We start from the raw sequence: 21950 nt of genomic DNA, 5'->3' as shown, positions 1-21950 counted from the left end.
GCAGAGGAGGCGGCCCGGGTGTTACTAGCGCTAAGGCAGCTCCAAACATGACCTCTGACCCCTGCATTAAGACAAAATAAAACTCAAACTATTTTAAATATCTATTATTTGTGTTTTATTGTTTTACAGTCCAAACCTGACTTACATGTTGCCGTATAACTGGTCACTATTATGAAAGATATTGGTGAATTCTGAAGTAAAAGTAAAATTCCAAAAGATACTCAAGTAAAAGTATTAAAGTGCCTGTTTAAAAGTGTATTTAAAGAGTAAAAAGTAAAAGTGTTTAGCTGTTTTAAGATTTTGAGATCTTATGAAGCAGGGGTGACCAAACTCTTCACTGAGGGCCAGATCTTGAAAAACATTTGACAGTACCAATTATGATCAATTGGGCCAGTTCAACTGAAGGCCTGAGGGCCAATAAAAATTGGTCTGAGGGCCGCATTTGGCCCCAGGGCCATAGTTTGGACACCCCTGCCTTAAGCTCTTTATTACAGCACAACACAGCCTATGAAAGACTCTTGCAGCTTTCTTTCTAAATGAAATCAGTTATCCTCCTTGTGTTTGTCACATGACCTGGAGGGCACACGCACGCACCCCCCCACACACACACACACCCTCACGCACGCACACCCACACACACCCACCTACACCCCCCCCCCCCCCACACACACACATCTTAGTGTGCAGTAGAGTACACAACACAATCATTTTATTCAAGTCACACTTCAGACATGCTCTGTGCCCCGCGCACTGTCACTGTCCACACTTTTCTAAAGCCTCCAGCACACACATTCATAACACATTATTTACTTATTAATCAGAATATAAATTACAAAACACTTTATGTTACCAACCTGTTCTTTGTAAGAAACTGTGTTTTCAGACCTTGGTTTCAGAGAATTGTGCCGTCACAAAGCTGCAGTTCCTCCATGTTTACACTGTGGGGCAGTGTTGTAAACAGATGCACACGTGCAGGCCACTCTGTCTTTAAGAGATCAGGATTTTGGTAAGTTATGAATGAGTAAATCCACGATGTTATTAGTAGAAAATGTGCACTTGTGAGAGTGCTGATTAAAAAATGCAATTTAATTTTGCAGTTGAGCTCTGTAAGTCGCGCTCGCTTCGACTCTAGTTACGTGCACGTGTTTAGAATATAAATCTCAAGTTATTACTACATCAAGATAAAAGCTAGTCATCTATTATAAAGAAATGTGTGAAATAGTTTACATTTATTGGTTTATTTCTTTAACATAATCGGCTTTTTAGTGTGTATTTTACAAATTATTATTATTATTATTTTTTTTAAATAGCACAAAACCATAGACTGTAGGCTACATATTTTAGGAGACATGTTATATGTGTAGAATATGTACAGTGATGATGCAATGTTCATCACGGATCTGTAAACTGCAAGGTATTATTATTATTATTATTATTATTATTATTATTATTATTATTATTATTATTATTACATGTATTAGGGCCCCTCAGTCTTCAGTAACATAAATGACATGTTGGTGGTTTCCCGGTGCAGTTGTCCAGGTGCCACAGTGTGAACGCGCAGGGCCAGAGGAAAGGGACGGTGGGTGGGGGTGGGTGGGGGTTGCCTTTGGGGTGCTGAAGCGGGTCTCATGAATCAGGGATGGCGCTGTGTACAGTTTGAGCGAGAGGAGCCGTCCAAGTTTTCGGAGTGCAGCGAGGAAAGTTTGCTGCAGCGGAGACTTGAAAATGCACAGAAATCCTGTGCGCGCTCGGACTGCAGACGTCAAACGGAGAGAGGCGTTCAGACTTTTATCCCGTGTCCTTGAAAGATAACGGTTTGCTGCCTACGCTACAGGCTCCAATACCAACTGTGTCAGTGAGTAACTTTGACTGAAACTTTTGGTTTCCAAACCAAGAGATAAGCATAGCTAAAGGATGGCTTAACTTTTGAATGTTTGCCATGTAGACCCGTTTAAAAACAATGAACTCTCCCCGTGACAAGGATCTGGGACCCTTATCTCGGAAACACCGTCTCATGGCTGCTGCTCTGCCCTGTGAGGACAGCCCATTAGCCGGCAGCCCCTCCAGGTCTGATCGCAACGGGCTGGGGGCACTGGTCCATTGTTTTATATGCGGCAGTGGAGTGACACCCGGGAAGGAATTACTTTTACAAGTCACCTATCACAAGGAAAGGAGTCCCTTTTTTCCATTTCTACAAAATCAAGAACCCGCGCCGGGTGCGCGTGAGGTGAGCCCGGACGGACACGCGCTGGTGTGCGCGGTGTGCCACTGTTTCCTCACAGAGCAGTGGAACTCCTTCGAAAGGAGCAGGACACCCATTGAGAAGCGCATGTACTGGTTAAAACGGCCGTATCAGTGTGACTCCCGCAGGGTGCCACAGGAGTGGAACATGTCCTACGATGTGGAGAGAAGAATCAGCGTGGGCAGCCAGAACTACGAAGGGGGCGCGGAGTCCGACTTCTCATCATTTTCTGAATCAGACCCGGAGATGGATTTAGTCGAAAAAGCTGGCAGAGACAAGAATTACAGAGTGGCTGGCAAATTTGTACGAGAAAACAACAGGAAAAATAATATAATCAGTGTTAAAAAGAGTCCTGATTCACAGCGGTGCCCCATTGGAGTTTACGGAGCATCTCCAAAAGTGGAGAGCGCGCTGGCTGGGAGAAGAGCTGCAAAGAATATGAATAATGCCTGCCAATCAGAGCTATCTTCTGTTAAGTCCCAGCTGAGATTCCCGCAGGAGCAATGCCGTTTTGACAGCCGCATCCCTGACGCACCTGCGCTAGACAGCCGGGTCATAATACGCAGCAGGCGATGGCTGGAGGAGGGTCATGTCAAACACGCCGAGCCTCGTCAAATTCAAAGCAACTGTCCTTCATCCAGGCATGCGTCCCAGCTGTTCCGGGGAGAAGACAAAGATTATCCCGGAGCTGTCACTGGTGCCAAAAGGAAAAACACGCTTGGGAGCTCTGATGAGGATGAGATAAACATTACAAGCGATGATGAACGGATGTTTGAACGCACAACTCCAAGTAGACATCAAAAGCCACCTGACAGGACTGTCTCACCAAAGCAGTCCACTCAGGGTGCAGATGAGTATGCATGTTATATATGTGGGGAAGAGCTCAGACATGACAGTCATTTTATAGTGAGTGTTCAGAAACAGGAGAGAGCCCAGAGTGAGCCCTTCTTCCCCTTTCTGTGGCTACACTCTCCTCCTCAGGGCGCTGTGCCCATCAGTGCAGCAGGTACTACTCTGGTGTGTGGGCGCTGCCACTCCTCCCTCATGCAGCAGTGGCAGAGCTTCCAGCTGGCTGATGTGCCCGTGCTGCAGCGACTTTATGTAGTTCCTCTTAACCCATCTGGTGCCTCATCCCACCCTCCACTACAAACCTCCTGTGACCCAGTGGAACACCCGAGTGAGCATGAGGTGTGCTTCCTCTGTGGTCAGGGATGCGCTCATGACATGAGAGTGGCATACACTCAGGCTGGAGTCAGTAAATCCCGGGGTGCAATGTATTTTCCATTCATCAACCTTTTTCCCTGTCCTCCTAACGCTCAAGGTGTGAGGAGTGGGCGCGTGCACTGTTGCTCTGTTTGCCATCGCATCCTAGAGGACATTTGGAATGCTTACCGACTGACCATGAATGAAGATCTTATCACATCTGTCACCTCCTTTTTGACTAGGTATCATTCTACTGTGGCAATAGAGAGGCCTGCATCCTCCCAACCTCACTTGAAAAGTGCTAACTCTCATATAACCAGCTCATTTTCAGTCTGTTACATCTGTGGTGCTGACCTGTCTGCAGGACAGGAACATCAGCTACATGTCAATCCACCTGGACGCTGTGGAGAAAGAGAGCCATTCTTCCCTTTCTTAACTGTGCACCCCCCGGCCCCCCGAGCCAAACCCATAGACTCCACAGGCCTGGTGGCAGCCTGTACTCTCTGCTATCATGACCTGCATGCACAGTGGGGCAAATATGAGAACAAAGGGTCACATACTGTATCTAACATATGCAGTGGCACTACCCCCCAGTTGCCCAGCTCCCCGTGGGCTCGTCAGTATAGCTGTGAGGCCTTTGTGTGCTTCTTTTGCAGGCAGGAGCAGAGTAGGCAGGGCCGGTTGTGTGCTGTGACCATGGCCCGGCTGCCCGTGTTTCTGTACGCGCCTCGGAGTGCTCACATGCTGCTGGTGGATGATGGGAGGAGGCTTGTCATTGGGGCATGTGTGGAGTGTAAAGCCATGGTGCAGGTGGGACAGAGCGGCCAGCAGGAGGAAGAGAGACAAAGAGCTACAGGTGCTGAGAAGAACGAGACACAAGTGCAGCCAGTACCTCCTCAGCCAAGGCAAAAGGTAAGAATAAGACACACCAAACATAAAAGCCTGGCATCACAATCTTAATGTTGGAGAGTTACAAACTTGTGATGTTGAGCAAAGGTGTAATAATAAGCAAGCCTGCGTTAGCTACATTATTAGGTGCAACACATAGCTTATTGTGTCCTGGCTGACAACGTGAAATATAGACGTTTCATTCATGTTGTACTGCTGTCACCCAAGCAGTGACATTTGCATTGGAAAACAAAAGGTTTCATACAAAGTGTATTGTATGTGCATTATCTGACTGTACCTCATGTGCTGACACCGGTGGTCCGTTCATACTTCACATCATTGTTTTTCCTACTCTGTGGCTCTAAACGTTTGAGCATTTCCATTTCCACTTCAACACACATTCACTTGATCAGGACCAGTCAGGACAGCATACTGGCGGTAGGTCCATATGTTTTGTAAGGCAGCAGGTTGTCATAAGAGTTTGGTGACATATTAATGGAGACCTGAGGAACCTTTAAACAACTCATGGGCCTAGTGAACAGCTTTCGCATGTGGGCTAACGACTGACTAACCATAGTATACATAAAACATCTGTGTGTGCTCTTACTCTGACTGATGATAGAAACAACTACAAAAATGTGTTGCTTGTGTTTTTGTTTACTTTCCCATTATTTTTATCAGAGGGGTGCAGCGCAGATTCATATTCTAAAATAGTACGTTTATCAACATTTTTATCTAAATATGTTTTACATCAGTGGCAGTGGTGTATTCATCTCCAATTGCATTTCTCATCTGCCTTAACACATGAGCTGAAAGGACGAATAAAGACTGTACTCTTGACATTGCATGGGCAAAACCTGCTATGGAGCCAAATGCATGGGATAGTCCTGGGCAGCTACGAAGGATCATTTTGGCCTGAGGTGACAGTCAGTTTTGCTGTAAGCGAGCCTGTGACCTCATGGTTGTTAAAGTGCCAGGGGGATTGTTGGAGCAGAGAGGAGGGGGAGCTCCGAGTTAGCAGGCTGCGAGCAACAGGTGTCTTGTCCCTCAGTGTCATACTATCTGCTCTAGAATCTGTCAACACTGTGGAGTGGGTTCGCACTCAGGGCTCACTTGCTACTTGATAAAAAAAAGATCCTATATATGAATTTTATATGAAAAACTGCTGAGTATACAGTTTGTGTTCATTGTTTCAAAATGATGAAGTGTGACTTGCATGTATAACTGTAACTTGCTGACATCACCTTTTTGTCCAGGATAAAAGTTTCATTGAAAATTCACTTTAGAGGGCTTAATATCAAAGCAGTTCAATTTTAGGAATTTAAGCTTTAAATCACCCTTTTCCTAACAAGACACGCTATTGCATTCTTGCCCAAATCTGACTTAACTAATAAATCCTGGATCTGACAGATAAAAGGGAACAAAGAGAGCTTTTCATTCTTTTACTTTCTAAGGATAAAAAACGTTTTGGTTGTTGAAGGACATCTGTGCGCCTGCATTTGTAGTAGAGGAGACAAGGGAATGTTATCACTCTGGGTAAGATGTCACACTGCACTCATTAAATTATACCAGCAGTTTTCTGTGATTATGTTTAAATAATTCTTTAATCTTTCTGTGTGCTGAAAATGCCAAAATTGTTCTTCAACATGTCACTTTAAAGTTCATTCTGCTCTAATTTATTCGTACCTAATATTTACAATTAATATTCATGTATCCAAAACACACCCGCATTCTATGAGGAAATGGTTTGCAGGTAGAACCAATGAGGCATAAAGATAATTCAGTAAGAATAAGAATTTTTATTCAAGATATTATTGCTCTGTTGTTTCAAGACCTGCAAACACACAACATGTAGCTTTTACTGCAAAGTAACACCAAGTACCCTCTGACTTACCAGAAATATTGAAAGTTATTGCAATGAAACACCTCAGAATGGAATTTTGTAATAGCAATGTTATTTGTATAAATACATGTTATTTATATAACACTATTTAAATCTAATATACTTCCTTCTTTATTGTAGGCTTGCCATGACTTAGGGACTCAGGGACCCAGTACTTATTCTCTGGGTTAGGAAAGTTTACATTATGTTTTTAGTCCAGGTGCATGGCTCTTTATCTGCGTTTCCTATACTGTAGTTTTCTACAGAGATGCCAAAACATTGTAAAGGCATTGGTGTTTGTGCTTTTGCCTTATCTGCTCATGGGCTCTGAAGTACTCGAGGAGCTGAGTCAGTCACAGTTCTCTCACTGAGGCCATTCTTCTGTGTTGGCTTCCTTTAGTTGGACAATGACCAGCTCTTGTTATTTTAGATGTGTTTCCATTGGAAATAACAGGCTTCCATAGAGACTCTGTATCTTTTTAAATCATCACAACCTTCATAACCATGACTGGGAGAAATCTTAGAGATCTGCAGTAAATTTAATATGTCTGAATGGGTTTTAGTACATTTTCACTGTGAAATTGTAGGTGTTTATATTGTGTCTATAGTAAATCTTTAGGGCAGCTGGATCCCTTTGGTGGACATAAGCCTGTTTAGATCTGATACATTATGGGGACTGAAATGTGTAATATGTTTTTAGACAAAAATGGAGGATGTCAAAGTGCGGTGATGCTATAAAAGGCCAGAGCTGGAGACTGTACTTTACAGTGAAGCAGGTTTGACTACTGTAATTACAGAGGGCTAAATGTGAGCTCCCTGACATAACAGGCATTCAGCCACTGTTATGTTTCCTAATGCACAGACTCAACGTGTGTGCTCATCAGCCCTGCAGCACAACTGTGTGCATGTGTGTATGTGTGTGTGTGCGCGCGCGTGCGTTTGTGTGTGTGTGCACGCGTCCACAGCTGCGTGCATGTGTGTGTGTGCGCGTGTATATGGGTGTGTGTGCATATGTGCGTGTTTGTGTCCATGTGTGCGTGTGTGTGCGTGTGTGTGCCAGGTGGGGTCGGCGCAGGCCCAGGTGCTGCTCTCACTCAGTCCAGTGCAGCTGGATCATGGCACAGCTGTGTGTCTCTGCACCTGGACACAGCTGGAGCATGTGGCAGCACAGTAGCTAAGAGCAGACCTGTTTCCTTGCCAGACTTTTAACATGGAACTTATGTTTTCTCCGACTGGATATTATTCACTAGCCTTAAGTGTTATTCTTTCCCTTTCAGGCCTGAGGTTTCTAAGGACCTGAAGAATATTACATATTGATTGGTCAGTTACTGAACTTTGGAATCTGTGAAGTACTGTAAGTAAAAAAGTGAAGGTACTCCCTGGAACCATCTCAATGTTGGTAACTTCAAATGGATATGCCTGGAGCAAGTTAAATGTATTAAATGTGTCTGCTGGCCTTTGGGGAGCTCATAAACAGCCACTGGCTCCGACCAACCAGGGATAGTCTGTCCCAACTTTTTTCTGTCGACCAGCGAGGAGATAGTGATTAACATGGCCCACTTCCTAGGAGCTTATTTTGGCTGAGGAAGAATTCTCTCCTTGGATTTCATCTTACCCCCTTAAGCATGTCCTGGCCCTGACCATGCCTCTCCTTTTCTCCAGTGCTGTGAATCCACCTGGTCCCTCGCATTCTCAGCTTGTCCTGCCAGCACTCGGACAGCTGGTAACATTGACCCCCACCACCACCACTCCCTCGCAGCCCCTGCCTCCCATTAGACAGAGTGATACCATCAGAAGAATGCAGCTGTACAGTAGCCTGGACACATATAGCATTATGTTGTTGTTACATTTTACTATAGCGGCTGCCGGGTTTGACCACACATGTAGCCCACTTGTGTCTCTGCTGTAGACTTTTACCTGTTTGAAAGCTATCTCCATGTCGATGTTATGCTATTGATTAACATTTGACCTTTTAACCCCTGTGCCTTAACCTCAGTAACAGATGTGCTCTTGCTTCACTTACATGGGGTAATTCTTCACAGGACAAGGTAATATAAGGGGACTCATTTTCCAGGCAGTTTTGAGCCAAGTAGATTCAATTCTGCAACTACAAATGATTCAGGCATTGTCAATAGAAAACCCATGGTTATTTTGTGAACTATTTCCATAAGAGACTCCCCCCTCAGAGAAATGACCAACCTATGAGTCAGCTGTACTATTACATTTTCTCCATCTGTGTGGCAAATAGTTACCACTCATACTTTCCCAAGGCTTCTCATCATTATTATTATTTTTTTTTCTCTTGCCTTTCCCTTTCATGTAGACTGTATGCACTGGTGAAATGTTTCTGACAGTGACTTTTTGTGGTCTACATGTCACTGAGATTGATTGTTTTTAGGCAGTGCAATTAGTTAGCATGAAATGTTTTCTAATGGAGGAAAGGGTAACTGGATAAAGACTAGGAGGGAATTTGTTCATAGATACATGTTCTCTGTATAGCAGGGGATATTAAAATAACACTTAAGAAGATTGGGTGTCATAGGTTGTATTCTCTCTGCTCATTGAATACTCCTCTCTAGCCCCTTGTGTTGGCCCTGTGTTTTCATCTTCCCCTGTGGTAATATGGGGCCACATGTTGCTGGCCTCTCCATGGCAGGACCTGGCTCCAGGCTGACGCGTAGCTCTGGGTGTGTATGTGCGCACGATTGGATGCGAAAGCGCTTGTAATGTGTGTCCGCATGCCGGAGAGTGAGCGTGAATGTGCGCGTATGAGGAGGCTAACACAGTAACCCGATAGTGGCGCGGCGGCGCAGTACAGAGCAGAGCGGTGCTGTGATTTATCCCGTGGGCCCAGCAGATGGCTGCAACAGGAGTTTGTTTAAGTTTGCTTCAGAGCCGGGCAAGCAGCCAGGAGCACAGAGAGGGCTTGCCAGAAAAATGTTCACTGACTCTGGATGCCTAACCACAGTGTTCCCCCCTACCCTTCCCCTTAACTCCTCACAGCCCCCTTCAGTCCATTGCACATAAAAACACATGGACATGCACGCACACATGCTCTTGCAGACTTTCTGTCGCTACTCTCCTTTTACCCCTCTCTAATTTCTCTCTTTCCTCCCATCTGCTTCACACACATGCTCACATACATATGGACAAACACACACATCACTTTTGCATGCGTCTCCGTCCTGTTGGCAGCATCCCCAGTGCAGACATGAGCTCACATCACAGGAGGGGGGACCACAGCCTGCAGAGATGTCCCTTTGGGTTGAGGTCCTCTGAACACAACCATATGAGCAACACTGTACATCAAATGTGAACAAAGAAAAGCTAAAAAAATCTGTAGTCTTTCTACTCTCAATGCAGCTCTGCTATTGAGTTTCATTCTTTCAGGCTCATCTTATATTTCTGTGTCAGAATGCTGCAGGTAGTGACTTTGTTTCATTTTATGCTATTCCAAAAGTGCTTTCTCTGTGCTTTGAGAATCTCTTAAAATATTGGATAGGCTTTGGATAGGCATCAGTATCTGCTTCTGGCAGTCTCCAGTGCTTTTTCTCCTTATCTTAGCAGTATAACTAAAGGAGCTCTTTCAAATAAGTTACTAAAATGTTGTACTTAGGTCTACATACAGAATTAAAAGAAAATGGCCATCATGCAAAAACACCATGAGAGAGTTGCAAGTTGCATATATTTATACATTTTTAAATAGCTTTTTAAAATGGAATTTTCAAAGTTTAAGGCAATATAGATAATTTTGACACTTTGATAATGGTCTGTTTGATGTTGGTTGTATTTGGAGTTTGTCATTGTAAGATCACATTTTTTGCTAATTAACAATGGTATTTCTTGCACTCTGTACTATGCTCTGTATGTAATAGTTGCAGACCAGATGGTTTTTGGTGAGTGGGCTGTTGTCCACCTGTCGTTTGCCCGAGGACAGCGGTAAATGGAGTGAATTATACAAAGCAGAGCCGCAGACAGACTGACGCTGGCTGAGGAGTGATCAGACGCTGCTTGATTTTCTTCAATGTGGAACATGTGTCCTTGGTCTGTGGACTGAGTGAGGCTCTGGACAGGCTCCCGCTCAGCACAGCTCCACAGGTGTCAGCTCTGTTCTGTGTGAATATGGGAGAGCTTGAAGAAGTTACTGCACAAACATGTGTAAGTGTTTTGTGTATCTCGACTCAGGGTTTTAGTTCATTCAGATCAAAGCGCGTTGTTGCTGACTTGCACTTGGCTTTGTCAGTGCACTTTTATAGAGTGTTGTTGAGGCGGGCAGCGGTGTAGACCAGTACATGCTCTGCTGTGGTCCTGTCTCCGATAGGCTGTTAAACCTGAATGAGAGACCTGCTTTACAAGCCCTTGTACATCAGCTTTGGATCCGCTGCAGCCGTGGGAACACAGGGCCTGCTGCTGGATGATAAGGCCCACTGACCTCTGAACTTTAGCGCTTTCCATCCAGGTCATCTCATATTACATCCTGCTACATGCAGGACAGTCGTCCTCAGCACAGCAGCACCTACACTCCAGATGAAAGCCCAGGCTCATATTGTCACGTTAGACATACAGTAACTTGTATTTTTAATGTATTATCTGGTTGTCTATCAAAGACTCAAGTACAAAGGCCAAATGAATACTTTGTATTTTTCATCACTTCCTTGACAGATTGAACGTTTCACGATCGGTTTGCATTTCAGTACACATATTTCAGATGCATCCTGTCTTGAAGCAGATCCTGTACATAGCTTCACTGTTTTAAGTAATTGTTATTAGATTAGGTGAATCAATTTTGTATTGACTAATGTATTAGCAGTGTTTAATAATGTACAGTGGTAGAAAGTAGTCACTGGAGTGCTGCTCGCAGCAGGGGAGCAGTACAAAGCATGAGTAGTCTGCTGTGTGTGTGTGTGCGTGTGTGTGAGTCTGCGCTCCTGCACAGATGTTCTCTGAGGCTGCACTCCTCGCTCCGACAGAAAAAAGGGAAGTGTCTAATAAAAGGCGGGTGTGTGAGAGCGAGTGAGTCACACACACACGCACCGCCTGAGTGAGCGAGAGAGAGAGAGAGTGAGGCAGGAAGCTGGGAGGAAGGCTGTGCCAAGCTGGAGCTGAATTCCTGCCAAGAGTCTACTTGTTTGCTCGTCTGGCTGGAGCCAGAGGCTGACCTTATTAGCTTGGAGGGCAGCCGTCTTATTAAAACACATCTGGCGCTCAGGGAGCCCAAATAGTCCTCATATTGTCTTCCTGCTTGCTCCTGACCTTGCGTTACCTAGCAGGAATGCTGACAAGAGCTTCACGCATCTGTTGAGAGTTTCAGCGGGGTCCCCGTGCCCCCTCCTCCTCCCAGCCGTGCTGTCTTTACTGGCGCCTGCACGGTAGCTCAGTGGGACCTGTTTTTCTTCCTCCTCCCCTTTCCTTTTTCCCTCCCACCTTTTCCACAGCCGACCCCACAACACTAACACCGCTCTCCGGCGCTGTGCCCCCCTTGCCCCCCATGGAGACACATTTTTTCTGCCAGGTTCCAGTGTTGATACAATTATTCCTGTGTGCATTTGTTTTATGAGGGCTATAACCTGGCTCTGTTTAAATGGCTCTTTGCTGCTTATTTTAAAGTGTGAATGGTGGCACATTCTGGGGCTGCTGCCTTCTCTTTATTGTCTGTTAAGAGAGGCTTTGTGATTAAACATACAACTCCTTACATTGGAGCAGCAGTTGGCAGTAACATATGGTCAACAATGAAAGATTTCTGCCTCCTTACTACATATAAAAATACTGTCGCCAATTACTTTTGAGTTGCCTTTTTCTTCAGAAACAGAAGATTAGAAACCACAAAAAGTTTATTTGATACAGCATATTTGCAGTATTTATATCCTTTGTCTAATGTTAACTAAGCCACAGCAAAATCCTTTCTTCTCCTGGATGCCACTATTATTACTCATGGTGTTATTCTCATTACATTTATTCTCAAAATAAATACTTGTTTATATATCATGGTGGTTCAAAAAGTGTGTTGCTCACCTTTCATTTGATATGTTGACAAGCGTATGTTATGCCATGTCGTCACAGACAAAGATGGCAGAAAGAGGGACCTCACTGACCGGACAGAGCCTGTATCCTCTGTGGGGATTCCTAACATTCCTCCACTTCCCTGTTCACTACAAAGAGACCCATTCCCCAAGGCACAAGCTCGCTACATACTGTTACACATTCTGTTACACACATGCAGTTACCTATGTCCTGCTACAGTACTTTTCCACAAATACTGCACACCCTTCCAAGAGACATTAGAACACACGTTTGATTTGCGTGGTGCTGTGTTCTTAAGCATAAAGTGTAGTAAGAGGAACTTAGATCTTACTCTCAAAACATTTTATAGAAACAGAAAGCTTCCAAACAAAAAAAACTTCTTTGTCATTTTATCTTTGAATTCTGTCCCATCATTAGTCCCAAATCTGCACTGTAGACGTCTGTAGCTGTGTTAAGTGCAAATTGATTATACCTGTGTTGCTTTACAAGACATTAGCGTGTGCAGTCCTCAGCCTGGGAACAGCTGTTCAGAGAAGCCCAGCGACGCACATGGCTCTGGTTAGCACTTGCCTTCCTCCCTTTGCTCCCTCCCTTTCCTCCCTCCCCTCCCTCTCCTTTCAGCACGGCACGCCGGCGGCACCCATCATTTGACTGCCTCTTCTGTGACTGCCAGAAGTATAAGCACGCGGAGAACAAGAGTACAGTGCGCACATATATTCAGGGTCGTGCCTCACCAAAACATCACAAATATCATGCTCTCCCAGTGGCTTCATTTTGGTTCTTTCCTCCTCTCTTGTTCTCCTTACCTATGACCCCCCCTCTCATTTCAAATCTACACTTATGGACTACTTTAACAAGTTCAAATGTACTATCTAAGGGTCCTCATCCCCATATTGCTCTACACTGTTCATTTGTAAGTGTTCAGTCTTGCACTCACTCTCACCCCCCTCCCCAGGATCCTATATCGACTTAATTAAAATTTTGTCAGTGTGGTTGTTCAATATGTAATAGTCTTGTCCAATCACATTTCTTTAGCCACTGACTGATACCTTAAGGAAATATCTTTCTTGGGTAGATAGATTCCACGTGGAGCAGATAAGAGGGTAGTGCATGTAATAACTCACACAGAGAGATAAGTATGTTGTGAGAATGGCAGAGGAGGGGCTGTTAGGAGGGCTCGATGTCAAGTGGGTGAGGGCTAAAGGCTAAAGGGATCTTTGGAGGAACTGCAAGTCGTAATTGCTCCCTATTTCGAGCCAGATGCAATTCCCGTGCTGGTTCAGAGCTTTTATTTTTTCATCTATCTTAATTTTCATTTAAAGCATTTGCATTTTAATTGCTTTCATTGTATCCAACATAGACTTGTAATACCGTCTGTGACCACCAGATGGAGTTAGTGCTCTACTCTGTGAACCATCATGGACTCTCCTTGACATTAAGGGATCACCAAATGACTGTAATGACCTAAGAGACAACCCATAATAAAGATAGATGCCTTGTAAAGTTATTAGTTTTTCATATATTGGAAATGAATTATTTGCAGTAGTCTTCTAATGATCCTATAACAACCTGGCTTGGGGATGTGTGCATGCATGTATGGGTGGTTTGGGGGTTATGGGGATATAAAGCAGCTGTTTAAACGCTTTGTACAATCATTGTTATTGTGTGTGTGTGAGTGTGTGTGTGTGTGCGCGAATGGTGTCATCACTGTGGAGCTGTGTTGTGGTAGACTCTCGGCTCCACTCACCAGGCCAGTCTGTAATTACTGCAACCAGCGCATAAAGACATTGAGCTGCACTGCCAGGCTCTGTGGTCTAGTCCTCCTCAGTGCCCTGTTCTTTTGGCCGTCACATCTGTCTCTGTGCTGTGGAATGTGTCAGTGCTCCCAGCCAACTCACCCTCACGCCCCACTACCATCACACACCACTAAAATCACTGTAGAGGCCCATTCAACGATCTGAGGGAACCAGCAACACAATTACAAATATCTCTACATATTGTAAATAGTGAGATTTAGCAGTTTCCCCTGTGTTATTCTCTGTGTAAACTTAAAACAGCTGTCAGTGCGGCCGGGACGCACCTGGTAAAGCAGATGGCAACTTAAAGCTTTGTTCACCTTTGACCTGCTAACCTCTATGTTATTTGAGACAAAACATCACTGCCTTGTCATTTTAGCATTGTTGCTGCTTGGCCTGCAGTGCGTAATTGGTAACCTAGGGATACAGCAATCTGGTATTGGTCAGACATCAGCATCCGTACAGAAAATTTCCTGAATTGGACATCGGCTTGTACATAGCAGCTAAGCAGACATCCTGGTTGGGTGTATAAATTTATGTTTTCTCATGTTTGAACTTTTAATTAAACACTCTTCTGTAGATTGAGGGATAAACAACAGCTACATAAGACATTTGGAACAGTTTTGTCTTCTGAAATAAATGCTATTTTCAGTCTTTGCACTGGTATCGGTTGATATCAGGTATGGGCAGATATTTAAAGCCATAGCATTGAAATTTAAAAAGGATAAACAAGTTGAGTCCTCACTTTTATTAATAGTTGAAATGTGAATGTTGTTTTCCTGCATTTCATTTTTAATAATTGTACTACAGCAGTGTAAATTTGACTTAGACAGGCACTATTTGGGATACATGTGTGCAATTTCCTCTTCTAATTCAGCCTATTACTCCAGATTATACAGATCACTTGTGTGGCGAAATTCTGCTTTGTTGTATCTAAAATGCATTGGTATTGATGAGGCTAGTGACACTTGTGAGTTTGACATTGTTGTTGTTTTGTTCTGTATCCCTAGCCAGCACAGAGGACTAAGCCACCTCTGGACGAAGCGAGAGCCTCCTATCTCTACTCACAGCCTGTTAGCCTGTACTGCACACACACAAGCAAACAATGGCCAACAGTGCATCCTCTCATTCTGCTCTGTCACACATATATCCAGCGTGGCTAAACTAGATTAGTGCGTATAAAGGCTCATAATCCCGGCTGCCTCCCCAGCAGGCAGAGAGGAGCCTGTCCTTCAAATTAGGTTGGACTCTTTGGGTGGTGAGGAGCTGCCAGCAAGCTAAGGGTCTACTGCATTTATGTGTGCATGCGGTGGAACATATCATCGACAACGTTTGCACGAAAGTAAAAACAAATGTATTTTTATGTGACATTTATGGATTATATATACATTTAACACTGCAAAATCAAATGTCTGAGATAGAAATACTGATTATACATCTTTATAAACATATTTTAATCCGTTTAAAGTGCATGTTCTTATTTAGTCGTGCTATTTTTTGCTTAGTATCATGCACTTGCTCTTTTTCATTTGCAAACAGAGCTCCTCCTCATCATCATGTTCAGCCCTTGATTAACACCAGCTCGTTGTTGTTGTTAATACGTAATTCTTGGTCTTCACTGTGACTGTTGCTGTGCGTATGGCCACGTAGCCTTTGGTGCTGGTGAAGCCATGAACACTGTCCTTGTGTACCCCTCCGCGGTGCTTATCATAATGATTCAGCGCGCAGCCTGCTCCTCTGTACTGGCTATGGGCAGCATTTGGGACCCTTAGTGTGCTAATAGTAGAAGGCCCATAGGGAAGCACAGTAATTGGTCTTTATTTATTCTGAGTGAAGGCTATGATTAACTGATATCACCCCAGAGTGTACATGCATGCACAGTTCCCATACTGTCAGTGGAATATGGGCTAGTCCCTGGTGGCAGATGCAGGAAACGCAAGGACACCACTGACAGAAAGCAGTACTTTTGGTTTTATCAGGTGTTTCAACAATTAACATGACAGGTCAGATCAAACAGGTGCAAATAAGTTGATAAAAAGACCAAAAAATGAACAGAATAGTGTAATCTTATTGCAAAACGTCTATGTTTAGTATTACAGTCCATTCACAATACTTGAACCTTGAACAAATGCTTCAAAATGTGTCTTGATTGAAGCAGTATGATTCATGATTCATGCATACAACTCCAGTACAGTTTGTCAGTGTTTGTACGTGTCCCTGTCAAATGATCTAACTAATTAAATCCAAATAAAATAAAAATCAAGACATTTAAGAGCCACATTTTAGCACATTTTAATAAATTACACTAAAATACTGCTATAACTTCTTATTTATTGCCCTCCCCTACATTTGTGTGATTATTGCACCGTAGTAAAACCCCCCAAAATATCAGTCAGAGCAATAAAATACTTGCTTGAACCATATAGTGAGTATTTGTTGTATTTGTCTGCTACTGCTAATGAGCTCAGGGCAGTAGGCCACTCTTTGTTTTGGAGGAGGAGGAGGAGACAGACGGCGAACGGAGAAAGTGTGCGAAACTGTGCACCCTGCTAGACTTACACACAGAGGCCTCGCTCATTCAGGTTACGGATCTGTTGTTGTGCCTCGGTGCAAGGTGCGTGTACCTGTGTGTGGACGGGGGGGGAGGAGGGGGAGCAGGGGGCATCTCATGTGTTTACTCGCAGCGTAGAAATCCAACCCGACTGTAATCAGAGCTGCTCAGAGAGGATCACAACAACAGTGTTTCCTCACTATGGCTCCGGCAGATCACCTTCTCCTGTGTGTAGTGGGGCAGCGAGTGAGTGTGAGTGTGACTGTACGCGACAAGAGTACATAAAACAGGCATATTTATTATTCATTCTTTTTGAAAAGCCCAGCATTAGTTTCGAGCAAATACCTTTATATTAAATTTATGAATGTATTAAAAGGTCAGTAGCCTTGAACCTTTAGCGGTGCATCTTTGACAACACAGCCATGCAAAGTAGTCGCAGTGTTTAAGCTTTTAGCCAAAAAATAGCCTGAATTAAAAGCAAACCAAACATTTTAGGTGTGTTTACTGCAGTGAAATAGACAAAAGATTCCAAAGGTTAGTCAAGAGTGCATTATAGTATCTAAACTACATCAGCTGTGTTGTTTTGCCTTGTTGTCTTGGGGTTTCTCACTGCATTTTATTGTGGTACTGTTGGTGAGTAGCTGTTCTGCTGCTGAGTAGAGGAGGTAAAGTTGGTTGCAAGACGTGTGATGTGCTTATGTGTAATCCTCATTATTAAATGAGCATTACCTGTTTGTCAGCCCCTCCCCTCCCCCTCATGCTTGTTATATGATTACATTATATGTCCCTCCCTATCCCAGCCTCCTGCTTTATGTGCTTGTGTAATGAGACAGTGACAGATTAAACCTCTGTGCATATCCCCCACAGCTCCCTACCAGCCCCACACACAGAGTCCTACAATCTGCCTCCATTTGGAAGTGCACTCTGTCTATAGAGTATAAGCCTGTAAGCTCAGGTGACAAGGCTGTGATATGGTTCATGTGCCACAGATTCAGTTTCTAATCTCATGTCATCAGACATTTAGTGCCAGTTTGTAAGAGATCGTAGATAAACTTTAGACAAAATTAAACATCAGGAGGGCTCAGTGTGACCCTGAAGATGTCAGGACCTAACACGCTGCCACACAGATGGAGTTGGGAAACGAAGAGGATTTAATTAGACAGACCTTTAAAATGTATGCTAGAACATCTTTGGCACAATACTGTCTTTGATTTTATTTATACTGTGGTTTGTGTTTAAAAGTTAATGACATTGTTTCAATGATGGACATGTTTCTTCTAGGCAGGTTTTTCACAATCGTTGTAAGTTGCATTTGATTAAAACTGTAATTGTTTTTATTACACATAACACAAGGTGAAGACATTTAAGCTCTGGTCCACTCCAGCCCTGGTTCAGTGTGGCCTGTCTGTCTGAGAGGACACTCTCATTATCTAATCTTCCTCTATGTTTAATTTACAGCCTGGGCTGCTGCTGCCATATGCTCCCTTTGTCTCCACACATGCACACACACACAGACACACACAGACACACACACATTGCTGTGGCTCTGCACCTGAGTGTTCAGTGGCGCATGGGCAAAAGGCAAAACAAAAACAAACACCCCTCCACCCTCCAGCTCTCCAGTCGCACTTGTCTTGTCTGTGTTGACTCAGAGCAGGAGATTAGGCCTGGTTGGGTGTGTGCTGACGGCCACAGGTGCTGAGGCAGGACACTAAACAGTTTAAGGTGAGACAGTATTGTTTTTTTCTATTATTCTTTTCAGTATTCTTTCTGTGCCCTGTCTGAATGATACTGGTAAATCCACTGCATACGTCCCATGCATTGTAGTGTGTGTGCACCTGGAGTACACTTGTTTCTGTCAGGATCCATAAATCGGATTTATTTGGTGCACACACAGCAGAGCTCATCTGAGTGCAGCTAATGCCGTGTCAGTGGGAATTATAAATGGCTTGAAAGGCGGCTGCTGTAGATGAGCACTCCCAGTCCCAGGCCTTTTTACACAGCCACGCCGCAGCTCAAGAGCCTATCTGTATTCATTTTCATGGCTCTGCGCTCCGGCTATTAACTTAAAGTGCAGAGATGCAACCTCCTACTCAGGTGCATTTGGGGAATATAATGAAGCACAGCGACAGGACTTCAAATAGATTCAAGTGGATGGGGCAGAGATGAGGGAGGTTAACACAATCAGCAGACAGAGGCATTCTGTTTGCAGAGTGAACGGCTTTGTTGTTCTGCAGGTCACTTCCTCCTGCACTTTTCCTTCTCGCTCTCCTTTTCTCAGTCTTATCCTCACTGGCCGCTAACACGTGTTGTGGAATGACGTCTTCGCAGAGCCAGACACTTTGCTGAGGGGGAGCGTGTGTGCACTTTGTGGTCGGTTTGGGCTTTCTCTCTGGCTCCACAGACTCTGGCCAAGTCCGGGCTGAGGTTTGGCTCTGCTAACACTCACACAGTGCCTCTGTTCCACTGGTGCTGCCTCTCAAGTGCCCTTCTATTTAACCCCATAATCCACTACACCTCTATAGAAACATCTGCTCTCAAGTCCAGTCCTATTCTTTCCTCTTTTTACATATATGAAAACACAGCACAACTACTCCCTTCTATTGGTCAAAAATAATGTATTAAGTGCAAATAATTAACTGTAAATGAAATGGAAATGATGGAAACTGGGAATGAGATATGTACTGACTGTGATTTTGGTGATTGTGAGTGTCAGTTTAATGCTTAATCTGAGGTTATTGTTTGTTTGTACTGTACGGGAGTTCAAGTGTTTGTGTTTCTCTCATTTTGTAGAGGAAGAATCCTTATCCAAATTGTGTAGTTGTGTAACACCTTTTGTTACAGACAGAGTTGAGCCACTTGATTTTTCCAGAGTCATGTGTTTTTTCGAAAGTATCACTTGCATGCTTGTAAAAAAAAAAAAAGAAAGTAGTCTCACACGATGAAGCAATTATAAATAAAAAGAATTAACATTGAAAGGTTGGATAGTATTTGTTGTTTCTCCACTCTCTCAGGGTTGTTGGTGAGGGCTGCCTTATAGACGGACACTTCTTCATGAGGAAACATAAAACGCATAAAGCTGTTTAGAAAGACATCACACCTTAGTGCAGATTTACAGAGAGAGAGTGTTTATGTGTGTCTGTGTGCATGTGTGTGTGTGTGTGTGAGTATGAGCGAGAGGAGCAGTATTAGGCAACAGAAGAGCTATAGTGAAAACAAAACTCACCCAGAGGTTCATTTTGGTCTTCCACTGTCATTTCCAAATAAAGTTATGTTTAACAGACTTTTGTGTTGTACATCCAGTCTGTTACAGCCTGTTACAGTTCAATTTTGAATGTCTTTATTTGTCATAATCATTGGCCCTTTATTATGTTACTATTCACACACAGTCATGACCAGCCACAGATCACTTTGACATTTTTAGATCATTTATTTCCAAAGTGAGTTCTCCCACAGTTTCCAGTGTCTCTATAGTATGAAGATGATTGCTGGATATATCTTGCTGAAATCTTCTCTTATTGTGGCTTGGCTGAACATATGTGATGGCTCAGAGTTGGTGATTAGCTGCAGCTCCATGTTTCTGTGGAGCAGAGGCTGACAGAGCAAGGCCCATGGAGACATGGAGACAGAGGTCTGCCCAGATGCTTCCTCTGGCTTTGGGTTTGGACGAGAGCCCTTGTCTGTGGTTGATGTAGCACAGCTGTGACTTTGATAAAATGTAAGCATATAGTTTATCCAAACCTTCATTATTTATTTATTGTTGTTGTCATATGTTTGTAGTGGTTATTCATGCTGCCTGTTGTTCAATATAGTGGCATAAAAATGACAGGGCAAAGCCAGTTTAGGTGTGAACATTTGTGATTGTACAGAGCCATGTAAAAGCACACCTGCATTACCACAGCTGTTAGATTTAAAGCACACAGGAACATTGTGATAAATCCATCGTGGCCTCTGTGGCCTCTCTGCCAGCTGCTCACTGCACGGCGGCCATGGCTGTCTTGTTGCTAGGATACACACATAAGGGAGTTGCTTACCCCATGTCATACATGTGTGTGTGTGTGTTATTCAACAGTTTATGTCAATATTGTGGTATATGACAATCAACACCCTGTTCTTGTTTTCATAAACATAAGACGTACATTAATGTTGTAACATAATGTGCAGGTTTTCTTCTGTCTTGTCTAGAGCAGAGGGACATATTTATGAAGCATGTACCATTAGAGGGCACTATTTGTATGTTTATCATTTCTGTGGCTCTTATCAGACTGTAATAGTTCTCCTCCTCTTTAGCCCTCTGCTGTTACCACATTTTCCCAGTATGCCTTATGTAGACTCTACCTTCATCATCTCTCTTCTCACATCTCTTCTTCCTCATCCTTTCTTATATTAGTTTTGTTGCTTACATTTTGGCATCACTTAATCATTTGCATATTCAAGACTCTTATATTCTCCACCTACCCTTGCTTACCATAGTAAAGCACAGCAAAGACTCCCTTAGAGGACTGACTTCAGAGGGAGAGAGGGACTCTCCCCCTCTCCCTCTCTTGCTCTCTCCCTTCCTCGCTCCACACATTCATCAGTCTTGCCCCTGAGGGCTTTGTTCTGCCTTAATCAGGAGCTTAAGTGTTGCATTCTCACCCAGACAATGCCTGCCATTCAGTCTGGGCTTGTGTAAATAGGTGTGCCCTGTTCAAGTGCCAGTGGGCAATCCATGCCAGCCAACCTCTGTGCAAGTGGTGATCAGCCATAGCCCCCAGCTACAGAAGATGAGCTCTTACACACAGAAAACTAAACTGAAAGCTTTGATGCATCGCCATACTCTGGCATTGATAAGCAAAGCAGGCCCATATATAAAGCAGACATAGAGTTGGTTCAAACTGTTTAGAAATGCTTTTTGAAATAAACTGCCTTGACTTGACTATGTCTTGTTGGTTTGAAAATAGATCGTAGCAATTCAACCTGCTTTGTGTCCATCTGGCACTCTCTTGGCGGTGGTCGTGTAGGCCACAGCCCAGCTGGATGAGCCCACTATATGACCCACCGTCAGCCTTGGTCTACCTGTGCTCAATGGGGCACAGAGCTTAAAAACATTTGGGATTTATTTTATTTTTAATCTGCTGTACACTCTATTCATTCCTTAAAAGTGAGAGCCAACTTCAGACCTGATGATAAGTGATGGGTAAGGAAGAATTAGGGAAACACCCATGTTGGGTGGAAATAGACCAATGCATCAAAGCACAGACAGACAATAAGAAATAGGGAAAATGTGCTTGTAGTTCTACTATCTGTCCTCGTCAGATGGCCATTTGGGCTTGTTAATCTATCGCCTGGTAACAGAGACAGCCTATCAACAACAGCCACGCC

General features: G+C 43.8%; 2 protein-coding genes across 2 annotated transcripts in view; both read left to right on the top strand.

Moving 5' to 3' along the window:
* Positions 1 to 21950, top strand: part of LOC117389874 (cytochrome c oxidase subunit 4 isoform 1, mitochondrial) — a 223807-nt gene that overhangs the window by 109124 nt on the left and 92733 nt on the right. The window lies entirely within an intron of this gene.
* The window catches only part of LOC129457220 (uncharacterized), a 29131-nt gene continuing 8949 nt past the window's right edge, over positions 1769 to 21950 (top strand). The window contains exon 1 of the mRNA XM_055229933.1: positions 1769 to 4360. Coding sequence (XP_055085908.1) covers positions 1964 to 4360 — 2397 coding nt within the window. The 5' untranslated portion in view covers positions 1769 to 1963. The remainder of the gene's footprint in view (positions 4361 to 21950) is intronic.

The sequence above is a fragment of the Periophthalmus magnuspinnatus genome, chromosome 3, assembly GCF_009829125.3.
Source record: "Periophthalmus magnuspinnatus isolate fPerMag1 chromosome 3, fPerMag1.2.pri, whole genome shotgun sequence".
Classification (NCBI taxonomy): Eukaryota; Metazoa; Chordata; class Actinopteri; order Gobiiformes; family Gobiidae; genus Periophthalmus; species Periophthalmus magnuspinnatus.
This window is presented reverse-complemented; position numbering and strand designations above follow the sequence as displayed.